The 20,688-nt window shown below is 38.7% G+C and overlaps 2 protein-coding genes across 3 annotated transcripts; one reads left to right on the top strand and one right to left on the bottom strand.

The window, feature by feature from the left end:
* The first annotated feature begins 8,780 nt into the window (after nt 1–8,780).
* On the top strand, nt 8,781–11,672 carry LOC116200063 (serine/threonine-protein kinase PCRK1). 2 transcript variants are annotated; one of them, XM_031530733.1, is made up of 4 exons: nt 8,781–9,401; nt 9,887–10,147; nt 10,297–10,419; nt 10,724–11,672. In XM_031530733.1, the coding sequence occupies exons 1-4, from the start codon at nt 9,021–9,023 to the stop codon at nt 11,303–11,305; spliced, it is 1,347 nt and encodes a 448-aa protein (XP_031386593.1). In that variant the 5' UTR covers nt 8,781–9,020; the 3' UTR covers nt 11,306–11,672. The 2 variants fall into 2 exon arrangements, with proteins under 2 accessions (XP_031386593.1, XP_031386594.1); XM_031530734.1 differs by having other exon boundaries at nt 9,196–9,401; nt 9,880–10,147.
* Nucleotides 11,673–11,874: 202 nt separating this feature from the next.
* On the bottom strand, nt 11,875–15,046 carry LOC116200064 (receptor-like cytoplasmic kinase 176). Its single transcript, XM_031530735.1, has 7 exons — nt 14,803–15,046; nt 14,557–14,640; nt 13,788–14,116; nt 13,405–13,540; nt 13,182–13,324; nt 12,976–13,099; nt 11,875–12,855 (listed from the first exon to the last, which is right to left on the bottom strand). The coding sequence occupies exons 2-7, from the start codon at nt 14,606–14,608 to the stop codon at nt 12,413–12,415; spliced, it is 1,227 nt and encodes a 408-aa protein (XP_031386595.1). The 5' UTR covers nt 14,609–14,640; nt 14,803–15,046; the 3' UTR covers nt 11,875–12,412.
* Nucleotides 15,047–20,688: the final 5,642 nt, after the last annotated feature.

The following is a 20,688-nucleotide window of genomic DNA, read 5'->3' as shown; positions in this document are numbered from 1 at the left end:
ACAAATATATAAACTTCCATCACTCCCTTTTTTCCCTCAGTGACCCGGCAAGAAGAGAAGAAGACCTCCACAGATTATAAGCTCATCATGTCGGGAGTGTGGGTTTTCAACAAGAACGGCGTGGTCCGGCTTATCCCGAACCCGACTAGGGAGTCTTTCGAGCGGATGGAGCCGCATCACCTGGGTACCGCCACTGCTCCTGGAGCCCGCCCACGCATCCTCGTATACATCCCGACCAACCAGGTGATCCGTTCCCACATTGAGCTCGAGCAGCGACTGACTGAGCTAGGCTGGACCCGCTACCTGAACCCACTCCGACCTGACCTCCTCCAGTTCCACCGCTCAGATGACTCAGCCCACCTCATCTCCCTGCCCTATGACTTCTCCTGCATCCGCACCTTCCACATGTACGACATTGTTGTCAAGAACCGATCCTTCTTCGAGGTCCGTGACTCTGCAGCCATATAGTTAATTTGGATGGTTAGTTAGTTTGCTAGTGTGTCATTGGGCAGTTTTCAAGGTTATTGATCAATATTAGTTAGCTGGTCAGGTCTATCAGATCAAATTATAAATCAATGAGCACGGGGTGAATGCAAGGAGAAAGTCTTGTATGAACGGTGGTACCATATGGTAATGCCACAAGCAATAAGGGTTTGTAATTTTGATTTTTAGTATATAAACAAAAATAGAAAAAAAAATCTATTATTGACAAAGATAATCAATTGTTGGCAAAAATAATATTTTTGATATGTCTTGTGATATAATTCTGCGTAATACTCCCCATTGTACACGAGACCTTCTCTTCACGATGGCCATATTATACATAAGTCATTGCCTTTACGAGTGGCAATAGTACGCAGTACGCACTGTCTGGCGGTCCATCTGCTTGAGGAGCCATCTCAAAACAGTTGGTTTTAGCAGATATAGGTTCTTATTAAAAGCCAAAATACAAAGAAAAGAGGCGTTGCGGGGCACAGCGTAAATCGGTAATATAATGATCGAGGAGGGTGATATCATTCGGCCTTTCTATGAGGGCTTGAAAAGCTGAATATTCAGACACAGAAAAGGAAGCAAAGTTATCTTTCGATGGGACCAGTACATGAAATTATATTGTAGGTTGACATACTTTTGTCAAGCCAGATATATCGATAAAAACTTTTCATATATCGATCATATTACGTCTTCCAGCTTCAGCAATCCGAACTATACTGATATAGAGGCTATTATATTACGAATTCCCCCACGGCGTCCCACCTCCAATGCAATTTGCTGAGAAAATAATTCGTGCGTGTATATATACTACATACATATAGTTGAAATATATGACACAAGTTCGTGTCGTGATGTACATTCTTTCCAGAGATATACGTACAAAATCGATCCTGGCGCTTCCGCTTAATGAGCTGTAACCTGTATGGAAGCCTAGTTTTCGTACGTCGAAGTTATGCCAATGAAACTTTTTTTCGTTCTCAGTCCTTTTATCCTTTAGCTCTCGAAAAGCAGAAGGATCATGATTCATGCAGAAAGGGAGAGCAAAGTCTTCCAATCAATAGATATACTGATTTTTTTTGTTTATGGAGTAATACTTTACTGTATTTAACTCCAATTTACTATTCCTTCAACAATATAATCATTATTATTTTTATATATTTTTTAAATTTAATAATAAATTCTCTCACGTACTTTTTTCTTAATCATTATTACAATTAATTTTTTAATACTAAACTTTCCCGACTGTTTATTACTTTTCTCTCAATTTAATAATGCAATCATTATTTTTTATCTTATTTTTTAATTTAATAATAAATTCACGCACATTCTTTTTCTTAACTAATATTACAATCAATTTTTTAATAATAAAATTTTCAAACTACTTTCGTCTTCATCCCGCGAAGTTAAGTAAAATCATACTATATTCCGTTACCAAACTTCACCTACTGCATCATTACACGTTCTAGCTTCAACTGCATGAATGTGTTAGTATAGAATACTGCAACCATATTGCATGTTTCGAAAATCCAGAGCTAGCAAGCCCCCAACACTATCGCTTCTTTCAAGCTATTTGATAAGCGTGGCTTTTGAAGAGGCGGTCGGGTGATGATCGATCTGCTATCTTGGAAATTAACAAGGTGAAATTAAAGAATCATTTTGGTAATGTTTTTAATTCAAGAATTTCTAATGTGCGTTCGTTCGAAACCGATTAGGCTGGTTTTGTTATAATGCAGCGCGGTATAGGTTATTAAGAATCGCACATACAATATATAATTTCAACGATATATCTCACATTAAATTAAATCAGGAAGCCTCATTGACGTTTCCCTAATTCAAGAAGAGCCCCGTGGCTGAGGAAAGAAAACTGCAATCGAGCTTAGAGGTACAAAAGGAGCAAAGCTAGCTGTGGGAGATGGCAGGGAAAGGACGACAGCGTTGGAAATGAAAAAATCTGCAAAACTAACAGTATGTGTAAGTGTACGAAAGCTGGAGGGTACGGGGATCTGGCGTTATTGAACTTGACGAATTATGCACTTCATGTACGGACGGAATTTAACTGCATGGAAGGAATTTGAAATTAGTTGAAAGTAATCATGTTGGAACGAATATTAATCTCACTCAATAATTAGTAGGTTCAGTGAATCTCGCAATCTTATTGGAAAACTTTTAGAAAATTAGTCATGAAAAAGAAAATTCACTAGTGTTGACGAGAAAGGGTATATACATAGTATAGTAGCACATACATCCTCGACTAATAATGAAGTGTTCGAGCTTTGAACTAAGTTATCACATATTACAAATTAGTTATCACAAAATTATATAAATAGTGATAACATGAGTTCATCGTGTGATAACTAGGCCAATTTAAACTAAATTATTACACATTACAAATTAGTTATCTCAAATTATGAAAATAGTAATAACAACTGTTTAACTAGTGATAAATGGACAAATTTGAACTAAATTATCCCCAATCATGTATTGATTATCATTGATACAGTAAATAGTGATAATGTGAGTTCATCATGTGATAATTAGGTCAATTTAAATTAAGTATTCACATCTTACAAATAAGTTATCTATAAATTATATAAATAAATTATCTAATTGATGTAATCCCCAAATATGAATTTTTGTCATAAAACTAGTTTGAAATGTCATTAATATGCTAGTTTACACTAAGTTATCATATGCACATTTTGAACAAGTGATAAATGTCAATTTGCACAATCACATCTTCTACTAAAGTTATGATAAAAATCAAATTTTATGATAACTTATATTTTGTAATTGTTATAACAATCCGGTATGACTTTTTCATAATATGCGAATAGATTTTATTACTATTCATTTCCAATTTTTATTTTCATTTTTTAATTTTATTTGATTATTTTTAAAAATAAATCTGCAACTTTTTCATTCATTATTTGCTTTTGTGTATATATATATATATATAAAAGTTGATTTACCGATCAACCGGTAAAGGGGCCCCAGCAGAACGAATCTGACAGCGTAACCCCAGACTTTTCCGACATGCCTATTGCTTAGACTCATTCAAGTTTTTTTCGTTATCCCTGTCTTTCTATCCTCGTGAGGATCTTCATGTGACACTTTATTTTTAGGGGAAATGACTCAATAATCACAAACTTTACACTTTTTCTACATTTTATCACAAACTAATTTTTTCTGTAAGAAACATATAAACTATCAATCTGTTATATATTTTACCATGGCATTAGTTTTTCCGTCAATTTTAACCGGCGTGCTAACGTGGCACTCAACGGTGCCACGTGACGCAGACAGATTGGTTGAGTGAGACCCACATAAACTATTTTCAAAAAATAAATATGATAATTTTAAAATATTACCAAAAAAAGAAGGGTTGTCACCGGCCACCACCCCCAATCGGGGTCGCCGATGAGGCCCCACTGACCGGAGTTTAGGGATTCCCCTAATTTCGATTGGTGGGGCCTTATCGTCGGCTATCAATCCCCAATTGGGGTCGCCATCTTCTTCCAGTCATGTCTACGAGGTTTTTTTTTCTGAGCAAAGGCGATGCACCTTAGGCTCATCGCAGCCATGCTCTGAATGACATTCTCGATCCTCCTCATCCTCTCACCATCCTAGTTTCTCAAGAATCCTGCTGCATCGTAGTAGCTCGAGCACATCACCAGGACCATCTCTGCCACTCCTTTCCAATGTATATGAACGAAACCATCGGCCTTGCTCCATTCTTCTGTGAATTGGATGCCTCGACTTGAAAAATTGTATTTTTCTGCTTCTCCTCTTCCATTTCCATGTTCAGCTCCAGCCTTCAGGACTGCCCGGGACAATATAGCCTTTTCGGTCGGACTACCTGAGAACTAAAAGTTAGATCCAGAAGAAACCCGAAACACACTGCCCGTTGTGTTCAAAGCAACTCCCTCCCGAATCAAATCAAGCTTGCCTTCAAAAATTGAGTACCTAGTATTAGTAACAAATTCTTCTCCGACCCAGAACTTTGTGACCTTCATCTGGTTCAGGGTGAGGGTGCCGGTTTTATCCATGCATATAGTTGTTGCGGACCCCATGGTCTCAACAGCAGAGAGCTTCCTCACCATTGTCTGATCATATATCATCCTCCTCGTTGAATAATCCAGCGTGAGCGTGACTGCCAGTGGTAGGCCTTCTGGGATAGCTACCACGATGATCGTCACTGCTGCTACCACAATTCCTACCACGGCATTCACTATATTATCGACTGTGGAAATCACACTTACTACAAGAAATTTTGTATGTTGTGACAAATTTTATTGCTAATAAAGAAATTTTATCACAATAAAAGTATATTGTGATAATAATATTAAATTACATTAAATAAAGTCTTATAATGCACATGCTTAATATGTATGTGGATACATATATATGTACACATATATCTTCAATATTGTATGAAAGCCGAAAATCAACTATTTCCATAATAACTAACATATATGTATATACATACTTAATATGCATGTATATACACACTTAATATGTATATTGTGATAAAAATGTTAAATTACACTAAATAAAGTCTCATAATACACACACTTAATATGTATGTAGATATATATATATATTTATATGTATACACATATCTTCAATCTTATGTAAGCGCTACATACTAAGTATTTTCATAATAACTAATATATATGTATATACATATTTTTATATATTGTGGCACACATTATATAACGTTTTCATCGCGAAAATAAGTTTATCGCCATAAGTTATAAGATATTGTGACTAAACGTTATTTTATCACGATATACTTATCAGGACGAGCTTATTTTGACAAGACCCGTAACAAATTATCCGTTATTTTCGAGGCAATAAATCTTATTTGTTATTGTGACTTACAAACTCTAGGTTGCCATTTTCGTCTTTGGTAGTTCCTGTGAAGTATCGAACCCAGAGGACAACGAGCACTAGGAAACCCTCTTTTTTTTTTCTTTTTTTAATACAATTTTTTGTTTTAGTTTTTGAAAAAAAGTTTGTGGGTGCCACTCAATCAATTTGTGTGCGTTGTGTGGCCACATTAAGTGCCACATCAGAACGCCGATTAAAGTTGATGGAAAAACTAACGCCATGGTAAAACGTATAATGGATTGATAGTTTGTATATTTCTTACAAGAAAAAATTTAAATTGTGATAACACATAGAAAAAGTGTAAAGTTTGTGATTTACCGAGTCATTTTCCCTTATTTTATAATATTTTATTATTATTTTTATCTGCAATTAGAGAGGTTCAAAACCTCAGTAGGCCGATCTGACTCGAATCAAAGATTAGTTGGGATTTATTAGACTTTCGGATAACAGGTGATGCTTACCCAAAAATATATATATATGTGAACATAAAACTTAGTTTTCTACCATGCATGCAGTTCTTGAACAATATGAGCTTCTGATCAAGGCTATAATTCATTGGAGAGTATGAAGATGATCTTGAAAGTTCTCTGGACAAGACTACACCACGATAATCATCGACATATTCGGGAGACATTGCACGTTTCCCATAAAAGCATAGAATTAACACTTAGACAATACATGTGAGCCCAAACTTCATTGAAAGAATTAATTTATTTCTCGTATAGCTTTAAGAATGCGTTGGGCTTTGCGACATAAACAAGTAATGCTCCAGGGAGCTATATATTTTGATTCTCCGAACAAAATCTCTCATCGCGATTAATTAATCCCTTTCATGAATCTTATACTTGAGAATTGAGAGGATATCGACATTATGCATCGCATAAAATGTTTGCCGAGATAGACTTTTATCTTAACAGTCACTGATAATGAAGGTCATCAATGGGATAAGATTTTTGTAATGAGGGTGATTAACATAAAAGAAAATTAAGGGGGTGATGTCAACGAAAGAAGAACAGTGCAGAAAATGAAAAATGGAGGGTTGATATACAAAAAGAGAAAACTCCGGGGATAACATTGTAAGTTATGGGCTTGAGAGCAGTTATCAACACAAAGTCTTGGTGGGCCTGAAGGGCCAGGCCCACTGGGCCTAAAATGTCCGACGCTTTCCTAGTTGTTAATAAAATTGAGTTGACCTCTTAAAGCCCGAAACTACCAAGGAATCATCGGATATACTCGATATTACTCGTGAACGAACCGTCACAGTCAATGAGTTAAATTTGACTCATTCCATATGATTTTATAATTCCTTCTCGGCTCTCACCCCTGGATCTGCTGTAAACTTGAAAGATGTCGTAATTATCTAATAATGAATTATGTAAAGCTCGAGATTTTAGATCTTTCGCCTCTCTCAATGTTCCCGAATAGGCAATTGGTAAGTTCCATGAGTAACATGTAACATTCCTTGGAGTTGGAAAATCCATACCATACCTAAGCACATTACATTATAAATAGAAGATATGTATAGCAATTTTATCTTCTAGATGTGCTCAAAGCATGTGATGTTTGACTAATGCCCATCGAGACTCGTTCAAAAAGGAAGCAAAATATTAATAAATGAATTCTCATGTCATATTCATATGGCTGCCCGAACATTAACAAACCTCTGCCTCCCCTCCACAAGGACTCATTCTTACGGAAAACAGATTTTTCCATTTTTGTTAGCCATTTGTCTTCATTGTTTCTTTTTTATCCTGGTCAACTTCTCTCTTTTTTCAAAAAAGAAGAAGAAAAAAAGACATGAATTTCATGCTTTTTTTTATAAAAGAAATGAAAGTATTAGATACGTATTTTTCTATGTAATTGAACAAAAGAAAGTGCTTAATTTCTTGTTCCAGAAGGGATAACTGATTTCTTGCAATTACTCATGGAAAGGGACATACAACAATTCATTTGGACTTAATAATGTGTCTCAACACGTTTTCTCATGGCGTGACCACTGATGAAAGTGATAACGTTCTTGCTTGCACATTACCTGTCCATTAATCCTTCATTATTGCAGCTTTTGGCATGCCAATCAATTACTCCTTCACCGAATCGACCATCAACCCCCCCCCCCCCCCCCCCCCCCCCCCCGTAAAAGAAAATGTTATCCATGTCCTGATACAATAGAGAAATCGAAACAATATTCACCCAAAAAAAAAAAAACAAAGAAATCGAAACAATCTCCATGACAACATTAATTATAACAACTTGGTGCTGATGAGAAAATCCGTGGTCTTCCCATATTTCAGTGATAAATATCTCTTAAGGCATCCAAATCCAAATAAAATCTATAAAGTGGTACGAGAGAGTCAGATTTGACAGAGATTTGAGATCAGATTTGAAAATTAATATTAATTACCCGAAGAAAACAATATCAGATGCAATGTGTATGTAATGTATAGGGTTAGCGCAAAGCCAACATTAGTCGACATCGTCCATCTTACCTAATCATATGAGGTGGCGATGTCTGTGTAATGGGGGTAGAAGTGGTGAAATTACCAAAATACTAATCAACCTGAATTGATTTAAGCGGTTTAACACTTATTCTTCCTAGATAAGACTTCAAGTTCGAATTTTATGAACAGAAAAAATTTCACGCTATAAGAGTTTTGGACCGACTCAATTCAAATTTATTGAGTTTTCAAATATCATGCTATCCAGATAAAATTGTAGAAAAGGCCATGGATAATGAGATGGGGCCAGCGTTCTGCTCCACGAGGTACGGGTCACTGAGGCAATAGCATTTCCGTCCTTTGGGCTGTGGGCACTCATCCCTCGTGATCTCCCTGACGCTCCTCTGTCCTCTTCCCCGCTCCAAAAAATTAAAATTAATCAAAACATCAATGTTACCCATCAATATCAATATATAATTTTGAGCCAAAAAATAATAATAATAATAACACACAATATAAATATATAATTATATCATTTACCTGCCCCTCCTTATTTTTTCTCTTATAATACTTCAATTTTTTCGAAAAGATTACAGCATATTCTCAGTGTCTCATTGCAATCAATTTAATCTCGGTCTCGAGTTGTTTCTATTGGTTTCAACTTCGTTTGCTGAGGTAAAGTCATTCAGTATAACTTACAAAATGTCTAGTTTTTCGTGATTAATGATTAGTTAACTTAAATTAAGTAAGTAATCCCCATCATTGACGTGAGAACCAATAAACTGAATTTGTTTTCCAATTTTTCATTAGTTTATTTCGATGCTTCACACATGAAGAAGTCAGTTTTTTTCTTTTCCATTTTATGGAGGGAGAAGAAAATTATTCTGCATATAATTTTTTTTTTCTTTTTTTAAGGCAAAAGGGGTCAAAAGACCGACTGGTTTTCCCATTTTCCAAATGTTCGTTTCCCAGGAAAAACGGGACTTGGCCGCCCAGTTTGAGAGTTATTTTGTAGAAAAACTGTTTTCCATTTTCATTTTCATTTTACAATAAGCTTCAACGGACCAATCCAAAGTTCGTTGATCTCCGCTCACCTGCTTCCTCTTTGACTCTTTCTCTCTCTCTCTCTCTCTACTGAAAGTGCACGACCGGCGACGCATTGTGCCGTGGGAGGCGGAGGAAGGAGGAGGAGGAGGAGGAGAGATGAAGTGCTTCCACTTCACGAACGGGGAGCGGCGGGACGACGAGGAGGTGGCGGCTTCGCGGTCCTCGAAGGTGTCGTGGGCGCGGTCCTTCAGCGTGGCGTCCAGCAGCGTCGACACGAGGCGGTCCGAGTTCGACTCGGAGTCCAGGGACTTCGGGGACTCGGTCGCCTTCTACGAGCTGTTGACCCAGCGCCGGGCCAATAATCTGCGCGTCTTCTCCTTCGCCGAGCTCAAATCGGCCACCCGAGGCTTCAGCCGCGTGCTGATGATAGGCGAGGGAGGGTTCGGCTGCGTCTTCAGAGGCGTCGTCTCCGTCGACGATGGCTCCGATGCTAAGATGGACGTTGCTGTCAAGCAGCTCAACCGCAGCGGTTTCCAGGCACGTCACCTGTCCCTTTCTTCTCCTTAGCTCTAACAAGGTCGCGAATGCTCCCACTCTGCGAATCTATTGCCTTCTGAATTCTATGCTGATTGCCATTGACTGAATGCTCGAGATTGTTGCATTCTTTCTTTAGTTGTTCCCCTCTACGATTGACTTGCGAATGTCACGTGAGTACGAGAATCAATTAAATGCATCTCCTTTGAATAAATTGCTGTAATTGTCTTGGTTCCGACGTGTTCCATCTTCAACTCGGACCTATGAGATAAATTTCTGGCTCTAAGTTGTAGGATGTTACTGTATGATTGTTGGTCAATGTGTTTGGTTGGACTGTCTGTGTTCCATAGATGTAAAGATTCCTGCCTGCATTGGCTTTCTTCAAAATGCTGAATGTATTATGCAATTGAGCTTTAGACCTGTGCATCGTCCGACAGTGTGGCTGATCTAATGTCAATTCCATGGCTTTTTTGCATTCTAGTATTCAGGGGCACAAGGAGTGGATTAATGAAGTAAATTTTCTCGGTGTTGTCAAGCACACGAATCTTGTTAAGCTCGTGGGCTACTGCGCAGAGGACGACGAAAGAGGGATCCAAAGGCTGTTGGTGTATGAGCTCATGCACAAGAAGAGCTTGGAGGATCATCTACTATCCCGTGTTCCCATGCCTCTTCCCTGGATGTTAAGATTGAGAATTGCTCAAGATGCAGCCCGTGGGTTGGCGTACTTGCACGAAGAAATGGATTTCCAGGTACTCTCACCTGTCCACCACTGAACATGGTTAATTAATGTAATGGCAGTCTCGCTTTCCGAGATCTTTTTGTTTATTGAAGAAAGGTGTGATGCTTAAAAATATTGCTGGTTTAATGGTTCTGGATCTCCCTTCTATGTTTAATGCAGCTAATATTTCGAGATTTCAAGACATCGAATATCCTGCTAGATGAGGATTTTAGGGCTAAATTATCAGACTTTGGGCTAGCAAGGCAAGGGCCAGCAGAAGGGCTAAGTCATGTGTCGACCTCAGTAAGTTCAACTTCCCATCTACAATTTTGTCCTCGATATTTGAGCAGTTACCGTCTTTTGATGTTTTAGTTGACATTTTTACGGCTTCACCAACTTCTCCATCTTTCCATCTTAGCAAAGCTTCTCCCCTTTCATACTATTCTTAAGGATATTGCACGAAGGTTTCCGAAACGTTTGGAGATCTGATAATGTTCCGCTCTCACCTGAAATAGGAAGTCCCTGTGGACTATTTTTCACCCTGGCTTGTAAATGGACAATTATCTGGCGGTACGATTCTTAAGGGTATTTTTTAATTTCCTGCAAGGTTGTGGGTACTGTTGGTTATGCGGCTCCAGAGTATGTCCAGACGGGAAGACTGACTGCTAAGAGCGATGTATGGAGCTTTGGGGTTGTTCTCTATGAACTCATCACAGGAAGGCGGGCAGTAGAAAGAAATCTACCTCGGAGTGAACAGAAACTTCTGGAATGGGTCAGGCCATACGTTTCGGATCCAAAGAAGTTCCACCTCATCATGGACCCACGACTTGAAGGAGAAAACTGCATTAGATCTGCCCAGAAACTCGCTTCCCTAGCCAACAAGTGCCTCATGAAGCAGCCCAAGTCTCGTCCCAAGATGAGTGAGGTGGTTGAAATGCTGGAAAACATCATAAGTGAAACACTGCCACAGGAAGCGGTTGCAATGGTCCCTGAACCAGAGGTATCTGAGGTAGAGGACATAGCGGATGAAGAAGCTACTGCAGAGGAGGCTGAAACTGAATCAACGAAGCGAGGAGGGAGTCACTTGAGGAAGGTGTTTGATATCAGAGAGATGGTAAGTTTGAGGAACAGGTCCATCGGGAAGTTGGATTGGAGAAATTGGACTCCCGGGTTGGTAAGAACTTGGTAATACAATAAGACCGTGACGGCAATTAAATAAGTTAGGTACCGCTGTCTCTGTCCTTGCAGCGATCACATTGATCTTTGAAGCAGGAAGATGGACACAGGGAAGTTCACGATATTTTCAATCGGTCTCATCTCAGATAGTTGTACATATAAGAGTAATAGCTGAGAGAACTGCACTGATGAAGCCTGCCAGGTTCTTTTAATGGCAACTTACGGGTCACAATTTTGTCCTCTCCATTACCACGGCCGTCTTCTTCGACGATCTCTTCAAAAAACCAAGTTCGTTTATTTGTTTGGTTAGCTGAGTACAGCTCAGTTCTAGCATTATGTTGCACAAACAGAATCGAAGAAAGTCCATGACTTTTAACCAATATGCAGCCGGTTTCATGCAGTATTCCATGTTGTAGCAGAAGAGCCTATAACCCGGCCGATCCTCGGCTTAAAAGTCAGTTTGCACCTGGGGCCTCGCATCGAAACATATGGAATCCGTTATATAAAACAATTATTCCATGATATTCGGCAATTATTATCTAAGAACTGGAATCAAAATTTCAACTCCTCTAACCGGACATATAAGATGGAAGCAACCGCATTATATATGCAACTTCCTCAGTCAGTAAAACCAGAAGTAGATTGTCAGGGTGGGAGAAGAGAAATACACAATTACCATTACATATTAGTCAAAACTATAAACCTCAGCTTTGAAGCCAACCTCAATTCTTCCCTGCAAAACATACAACATTACAGACCCAACCCGACAGAGACAAGTCTCTACCATGACTCAGTCTAGTCACCAAACAACTGTACATTGATCAGACGACAACCCATCTACCCCATGGATTCCCAATCAAGAACCTTGTTCACCCAGAGAAATCCTAACCTAGACGGTCCAAGAAAAGATGCATATAGACTGGACCAAATCACTGCCATCTTACAGTTAGTGATCATGCCTCGATAGTACCCACGACATTGACAAGCAGTTGCAATCGCTCAGTCTGAGAATTTTCTTAGACTAGATCTAGGCAAGAATCCCATTGTCCGTACTGCAGGTGAGTTGCCACATATTCGACATCAGAAGCTACCTCTTCGCTCACTTTTAGTTCTTAGATTTCTAAGCATAAAGAGGGGAAGCAGATGGTCGAGGATACGAAACTGGTCTGTTTGTACTTCTGGCATCATCTGCACTATGTCTTCGAACCCTCTGGTTATTTGAATTCCCGGATTTGCTCTGGCCATTCTCGTTTCCCTTAGGAGCTTGAAGTTGTTCTAATGCTACCACCACATCTTCCATGTTGGGCCTGAACTTTATGTTCATTGACAGGCACCGGAGGGCCAGGGTTGTGGCCTTGTGGGCCTCCTCTATCTTGTATTGGCCCTCAAGGCGGTTGTCAAGTACACGGAAGACCTTCCTTTTATTGGCTAAGTAGGGCTTGGCCCACTCGACAAGGTTGTGCTCTCCCAGCGGACGGTTCTTGTCTATTGCCCTCCTGCCGGACAGCATTTCCAGCAACACAACCCCAAAACTGTAAACATCGCTCTTTGCTGTCAGGTGGCCTGTATAATGAGAAACATCAGCAAAATCTACAAGAAAATAGTCTCAAGAATTTGCAAAATCAAATTTCCAGAAGAATAATCGAGATGCATGAAGAATTATTTCAAGAGTTTTAGCATTACCTGTAGCAAGATATTCAGGGGCAGCATACCCATGTGTCCCCATAACCCGGGTGGAGACGTGACTTTTATCACCCGTGGGGCCATCCTTTGCTAACCCGAAATCAGAAAGCTTGGCATTATAGTTCTGCAATACGAGAAAATCGTCAACCATAAGCTACATGTTATAGAAGCATGAAAGGTGATCCATCGACTTCAATTTCACATACTGAGTCAAGCAGAATGTTTGAAGTTTTGAAATCCCGATAGATCACTTTTGCTTCAGAACTGTGAAGGAATGCAAGCCCCTTTGCAGCCCCAAGAGCAACCTTCAAGCGAAGGCTCCATGATAGAGGTTGGAAGTAGGATCCTCCTGTTACAACATTTTTTCCAGTAAAACATTGAACGGAGCTCATTCAGTGGCATACGATGAGGACAAAGTAAATTACTTACTCCTAAAAAGATGGTTTTCTAAGCTGCCACGCGGCATGAATTCGTATACCAAAAGTCGGTGCTCATCCTCCAAGCAGTACCCCATCAGTCTCACGAGATTAGGGTGATAGAGTTGCCCCAAATAATTAACTTCTGCCTGCAAGCCCCAAGCTACAATCATGTTATTATAACATGAATACTCGCTTTTCTGGTCATTTTAAAAGTGTCCAAATCACATAGTCGTGTTGGAACAATCTCCATTTGGTTCTGGAAAATCTTCAGTTTCCCATCTTTCCTCATTTTCTCAGCTTTTCAAGAAGAGAATCATACTGCAAGCTGCCAAGCTTCCAAGTTTTCAAGAACCAAATGGATTTTACTTCATCAAAGGGTGAAATTGAACTCACCAACCACTCTCTGTGGCCCTGAAAGCCTTCTTGGTTCAGCCTTTTCACGGCAATGACCATCCCAGTCCCAGGCTTTGCTGCAGCTGACGTGTTCTCATCGATCCACCCCTTAAAGACAGAACCGAACCCGCCTTCTCCTAACACGCTATCAGGGCGAAAGTTCCGAGTGGCCGCTCTCAGTTCAGCAAGACTATAACTCTTCACATTCGAAGAGTGCAAAATCTCGCCCTCACTCCGTGGAGTTGGGGGTGCCACAGAGGAGGCCTTGCTGTTTGAAGTCGAACTGCTGAGGTCGGTCCCGCCAGTGCTAATGGATTTCATGTTCGTCCCTACAGAAAAATAATAAAATGATCAATAAACCCGGAAACTAGAAGCGCAAGAATTTCAAAACTCTTCCATCCTCCTCAGCTCGAGATATCATTCGAGTTACTGGTTCATGTGTCCCATATCAAGATCAAGAAGGTGCAGATATCCCTCCCAATAGAAGGACCCAAGCAAAAGCCCAATTTCTACTAGAAAATCATAGAAAAGTTCTTGTTGAATTCATGTCCACTTTCTAACATGTGTTGTTGGCTAGTAAACTCGAACAATTCACACCGAGTCAAGCTAGGGAAAAATGAACCATTTTCCTATCAAATTGATCAGGAGCTGGGAAAATTCCGCGGCTTTCAATCAGATAACATTGATAATCTCCATCAACCCTTCAATTAAGGAACGCAAGAAACATCCAACACCTGAAAAGAGAAAAGGGAGAAGAACAACGGAGTACCTGTGTGCCACGGGCTTTCAGCTTTGATTCGGGCGCTCAAGCAAATCCCCATTTTGACACCCACAGTTTCACTTTATCCACTCTCTGCAGACGAACAGACAAACAGACAAACAAACACTCAAACACTAGCTTTTGAAATTCAAAAAGATTACACAGCGAAATTCATCAGATCTGCAGAAAGCTTCCAGCTTTGAGCTTTCCATGCAGAAAAGGCAAAAGAAAGAGAAGAGAGAAGTAGAAGGGTACCCCTTTTTCCCTGCGAGCTCAACCAAGTGTGCTGCTTCAACCCTTCCCCAGAGAAATACTGAGAACGAGACACAGAGCAGAGAGAGAGAGAGAGAGAGAGAGAGAGAGAGAGAGAGAGAGAGAGAGGGAGAGGGGGTAGAGCAGAGCTCATAGACAGCTGGTTTCCATAAATATTAGCTCTCGAGGGAGAGAGGAGAAGGAGAAGAAAGCTGAAAGCTCAAGTTAAGGGAAGGAAGGTGGGGAGAAAGGGCATTAATGGCGGGTTTGGCCCCAGTTCGACATTTTCATACCATCTTCGATTTTTCCTCCCGCGGAAATTACAATTTACCCCAAGACTTGGACCTATCTCAAATTTGAACCTCAAACTTTAATTATATTTCTAATTGCGTCCTCCGCTCAAGAAACTTCCACCTCTTATCCCGACGTACCACGTCCACATGATATACTTGCATAAATACCTGATGGCAACTACCGCATGGTACTCTCTTCATCTGCATTGTTCGTGAGTTGGACAGACCAACTAAAGCATAAGTATAGTATGTTGCATGGCTTCATACCTTGTTCGAGGTAGGAAGAGCAGTGTCTAAACTAAAGCACAAGTATAGCATGAGGGGTAGCCAATTGGGGACCTATGATGAAAGCTTGAGGACTAAAAGTGAAGGTAATACAAAATATGGTGAACAAATTGAAATGTTCATAACTTTTGTGTAGTCATAGAAGATATAGATAAGCCTTCTTCTCCTGCACAGGTTCACATACGGGCTGGGCTGCAGCTGTCTCTGAGCCGTTAGATTGGATATGATATTCTGTGCAATCGCTGTCTTACTTTTGTCACGTCTTTGACTCCTACTGCTGCCAGCCCATCCCATCCCATCCCGCTGCGCCTCGGCTTGGTTCGGCTACTTCTTTTTTTTGGATTTTGATTTTGATGACAAGCATAATGTAATTTTTCTTTTTCTTTTTCCCTTTTAAATATGGCGATGACAAGTAATAATAATATTATTAGAGTATTTTCATGGTTGGCGTTCGACCTTTCACGGAATCAATCTAGATTGCGTTTGAACAAAAATAGCCGTAAGAGAAACCTAATTTAACCACTACACGTTCGAGAATAGAATAAAATCTCATTTGTCAAGAATGTCAATAGAGAGATTCATATTTTGATAAAGTAATCTCTATGTTGATGGAGACGTTTGATGTAGAAATGAATGTGTATTTGAGGAAGAAAAAAAAATAGCTTTATTGATTTTTTTTTAGAAAAGTATATATATATATGAGAAAAGGGTTTTTTTTTAAAAAAAAAATTAGCAAGAAAAGGTGAGGTGTTGATTTTGCAGCTTGCATAATTACCCTCTAGCTGGAAAGGAACGAGGGGAACCTTTCCCATGACAAAAGGTCACGTGGGCATGTACAATACCATACATTTTCTCCCCTACACGAGGCTTTAATTATATCTCATGTATCATAAACCACACTAACTATTTTTAAAAAAATAATACATAAATCATATTCGGTTCATTAAATAGTCATTTTATTATATACGTATTATTGTCTTAGGACTGTCCTTTCATACATAAGTAATGATTTGTTATATATAGTATTCCTCTCAACGTTGTATTTATTACGATTGTTGGGCTAACAGTCCTTATCATGGTGTAATAATAAATACAACCATAATAAGGTACATCAAGATCAACCATTAAATTATGGAGAGAGAGAGAGATATGTAGAATTAACATACGTCAAGCAATATAGTCTAATTTGAAGCTATTAACGGTTTATGTACTTTTAAGATAGATTGTCTATGAATCTGTTTCCTATAATTGGAAAATATAATAATAAGAATTCATTGACAAAATTCACAAGTTTTGAACAAATTATCGGACTAAATTTATAGAATCTTCCCAACAATACAAAAATAGATAGCAAAATCGTGTCAATTTTTTTCATGTGGTGATAATAATAATTGAGTGAAATAGCTTAATACTCAAAGATTCGGGCGACAATTATTAATAAATCTTCCGATAGATTTTTGCAAAATCTAATCTGAAGGGGGGCGAAGCGAACATGTCAATCCAGGTAATCCAAAATATTACTTTTCCGCCCGGGACACGTGTCTCCTCCGGTGAGCCGTACATCCAATTCCGTCAATGGTACTGCGCAATCCCCGACCACAGGACTCCCTCAGACCAGGCTTCTTCAATCACAGCCATTCATCGCGTTGACTTTTCTTTTTTCGGCGGTTATTTAACCAGTCCCACTTGACTCCTGTCTCTCCACTGGGGCCCACAGGATTAGGGATGGGACGACGGGCCCCACGTGCATGTTCGCCACTTGTCGTTTTTGATCCATCGCTGTATGAGCGGCCCTCCCGGCTCGGCTCCAGCTGCAGCTCTGCTATCTTGGAAGGTTCCCGTGGGCCGAAGTTTAGCGGCAAGTGGGCTTTCCCAGGGTACGATGCCGACCCGGCCGACGAACATTTTCCTATCGGACGAGTTAATAGGCAAATTGGTGTCCGACATTGACAAGTTATATGAATCGGATCCCTGATATTTTTTTTTTTACATCAATATTTACTTTTAGATTTCGAAGTTGCACCAACTAGTCCGTGTTACATCAATTAGTTCTTTCTACTCAAAAATTTAGTCATCTAGATAATGCGTTACTTCAATTAAGTACTTGGGCACATCAATTAGGTTCCTAGTCATATCAATTAAGTCCGAGACAATCAATCAGTTTGCAAGAGAAACAACATTCGACGGCTATTAAAATTAAATCTTTAAGGACCTAACTGATATTGCATCAAAGACAAATGATGCAATATTGGGTATCTTTTTAATTTGGATTGCATCAAAGAGGTTCTCTTTTAAATTTTTCCTTTTCTTTCCTTTTTCAATTAAAAATAAAAAAGGAATAGTGGGGAGCCCCTCGTTTCATGGAACATGGGGGAGATCGGGCGAGGCTCATCCACCTGAGATCTCCCTCCAATGTGAGAGCGTCGAAGGGTTCTGAACCCTCCGGCGACCTCGCCTAGGAAGGAGGTCGCCGGCGAGGAAACTCCCACCGGAGCTATTCCCCTCATTTTCGAAAGAGGGGGAACTCTGATGGGGCTCTTCTTAAAAAAAAAAAAGAACAAACAAAGAATACTAAAACGACGTCGTGTTGGGTCTATTATTCAAAATTGATATAGTTTTCGTAATTTAAATGGAGTAATTTGACGACAAAACGACGTCGTTCTTTTATTCGTCTTCAGTGAAACCTTTCCCTCTCTACGTACCAGAGGCTCTCGGCCCCTAGTTTGACATGCCCGGGGCTCGCGAGCCCCCTATCTGGGCTCATGACCACAACATAAACCCAGATCCGGGCTCATGAGCCTTAAGCATGGCAGGAGAAGAGCCTATGGTTCGCCAAAGTTCCAACGAACTCGGGGAGGAAGGCAAATAGTAGTTTGTCTTTTTTTATTTAGATTTATATTTCTTAAAAATTGTAAAGAAAAAACATTATAATAGACAAGGCACGCCAAAAATTAGGTAATGAACTTATTTGATATAACGTGATGTAGCGTTGTTCATTGATTTAACATTGTCAGCACTCACAGCTAATGGAAAGGATTAGGAGGACAAAACTGATGTCGTAGATGACCGTCTGATGTGTCAAAGGACTAAAGTGATGTACCAAAAGGACCTAAAGGATATAATTTTCAAAGGTGAGGGAGAAAATTGATGTACAAGGGACCACATTGATGTATAACGTGTTGATGAAATTATGGTAATTCAGGGACCTAAATGATGTCACAAAGACCTATTTGGTACAAATTGAAAAAGTAAAGGACCAAATTGATGTATAAAGAAAAGGGTCAGGGACCAATTGATGCAATCTGCTAAATTCAGGGACTGAATTCCCTATTAACTCCATTCAACAACTACGATTTTCCACTCCATTATTCACTAATCCACCCCTTTTAAGTAACTACTAGTCGATACCTTCTTTTTTTCCAACCCAGAGTGTCTTGACTTCATCCGACTGGTCCTCCAAGGCTCCGTGAACCTCCGGCATCGCATGGAGCATTGTACAGTATTTTTTAACAATTTTTATATAATTGAAATTAGTTGATTAATATATATGTGACGTACAGATGAATAACAAATAATGTATATTAAAAATTATATATTTTATCAAATAGACTTAATAACTATACAAATTATGAAAAAAAAAATGTAATGGCAAACAAGTACGCAATCTAGTCATAAGAAAATGCAAATAATATAATATATGCGCAGAAAGTTGATAATCCTGTGATATGAGCCTAATAGAACTGACTTTGTATATGACCATTTTGATGGACTTGCATCAAGTGGGCTCTTGAGACTGTTAGTATTCGTGATAACAAACAAATACGTAATCTGGACGTAGGAAAATGCAAATAATATATGTATAGAGAGTCCACGATCAAGTGATATGAACTCAATAGAATTGACTTTTTTATTAAAGATATTTCATTAATGAGAAGTAGCATCTACATCGCTCAATGGATCTAGGCTCGAATATACTTCAAAAATACATATTGACTGAAAATTTGACACTTACCCGAAATAGCTTAAGTCATGAGCAAGGGTATTCTCTGTTTTAGAGATCCATGAGCATGACCATACCGAAAAAGATTGAGAGTAGAATTTATATCCGCAATTATGTTCCTATCCGCAATAGAATTGACTTTTATTACCGGATATCCACTCCAATGGACTCGCATGGAATTCAAGTGGGTTTAGTCAAATTCGAAGACTCGTAGTTACTAAAAAGAATTATTGGGTATTAGCGCAACGAAAAATAAAAAGATTGTTCACGAGTTACGATGTAAATAAAGTTACAGTGAGTAAAAGGAAAATTAAAAGAAATGAATTTTGCTTTGTATTTATGAAGTATTTGGCACATTATATTTTAAAATTCACATATCCCGAGAAATGCTGTCAAATTATCAAGAAAAGTTTTTTTTTAATTTGAATATGTATCATTCTATACAAATAATATGAACGTATGTTCCATAACAAAAAAAATATGGATGAATAATCAAAATACATCATATATGACATAACTAAGATACAATAAAATGTATTGGACTAGAATTGATAAGTCTTTTTAACATTAAACACAAAGTTTCATAATTAAACAACGTGACACTTTCTCCGCTCACTTCCGACTTTTATATATTATAATAAAATTGATGAACAAAAATATCTCTAAGCAAACAATTTGTGATTTTTTTAGATGATTCAACTGAATTATATAGATATTCTTCCTCTCTTTTTCTTCTCCTCATTTTATTTCACATTTTTTCCCCTCAATATGCATCGACAATACTAATTCCGACATGGAGATCAAAATTTATAATTAACATTTGATAGTTATAGAAAGAAATTTAATACAAATAAGCTTGAATTTGGGATATCGATTTAAGGTTATTTTTTGTCCAGTCACTAGTAAAAGAGGTGGATTATTTTTATACAAGCGTGAAAATAGACCTATTTTAAAATTTTGGCAAAAGAAGAAAAAAAAAAGAATAAAACTTCACCAACCGACTTTTCGACATTATCTAAGATGTACCGTACGAATGCTGCTACTCTCGAAAATCTAAACTAATATATTTATTTGCCAGTAAATATATTGTTTTTTTATTACAATAGAAATAATATCAAAATAATATCTATTAGACCCTTCTCTCCCTGCTTAACGAATATTCTGCCGAAGTTTAAATATGTCTAAAACGTATTTTATAATTTATGATAAAGTGCTAATTTTTCTTCTCTGTCTTCTTTCATCGGCGTCTCCCCCACCCCCCACCCCCCACCCCTCTCTCATTTTTCATAGTTTCAAACAAAACAGGTGACA

The sequence above is a fragment of the Punica granatum genome, chromosome 3, assembly GCF_007655135.1.
Source record: "Punica granatum isolate Tunisia-2019 chromosome 3, ASM765513v2, whole genome shotgun sequence".
Taxonomy (NCBI): Eukaryota; Viridiplantae; Streptophyta; class Magnoliopsida; order Myrtales; family Lythraceae; genus Punica; species Punica granatum.
Note: the sequence above shows the minus strand (reverse complement) of the source record. Positions and strands in the feature narration are given on the sequence as shown.

Excerpts from the sequence above, each read along its gene's own strand:
- LOC116200063 (XM_031530733.1), top strand. The coding sequence starts at position 9,021 with ATGAAGTGCTTCCACTTCACGAACGGGGAGCGGCGGGACGACGAGGAG. Across the intron at positions 9,402-9,886 it reads TCAACCGCAGCGGTTTCCAG|GGGCACAAGGAGTGGATTAA; the intron begins GCACGTCACCTG and ends TCTAGTATTCAG. Across the intron at positions 10,148-10,296 it reads ACGAAGAAATGGATTTCCAG|CTAATATTTCGAGATTTCAA; the intron begins GTACTCTCACCT and ends TGTTTAATGCAG.
- LOC116200064 (XM_031530735.1), bottom strand. The coding sequence starts at position 14,608 with ATGGGGATTTGCTTGAGCGCCCGAATCAAAGCTGAAAGCCCGTGGCAC. Across the intron at positions 13,541-13,787 it reads AGGGCCACAGAGAGTGGTTG|GCAGAAGTTAATTATTTGGG; the intron begins GTGAGTTCAATT and ends TGGGGCTTGCAG. Across the intron at positions 12,856-12,975 it reads CCCTGAATATCTTGCTACAG|GCCACCTGACAGCAAAGAGC; the intron begins GTAATGCTAAAA and ends CTCATTATACAG.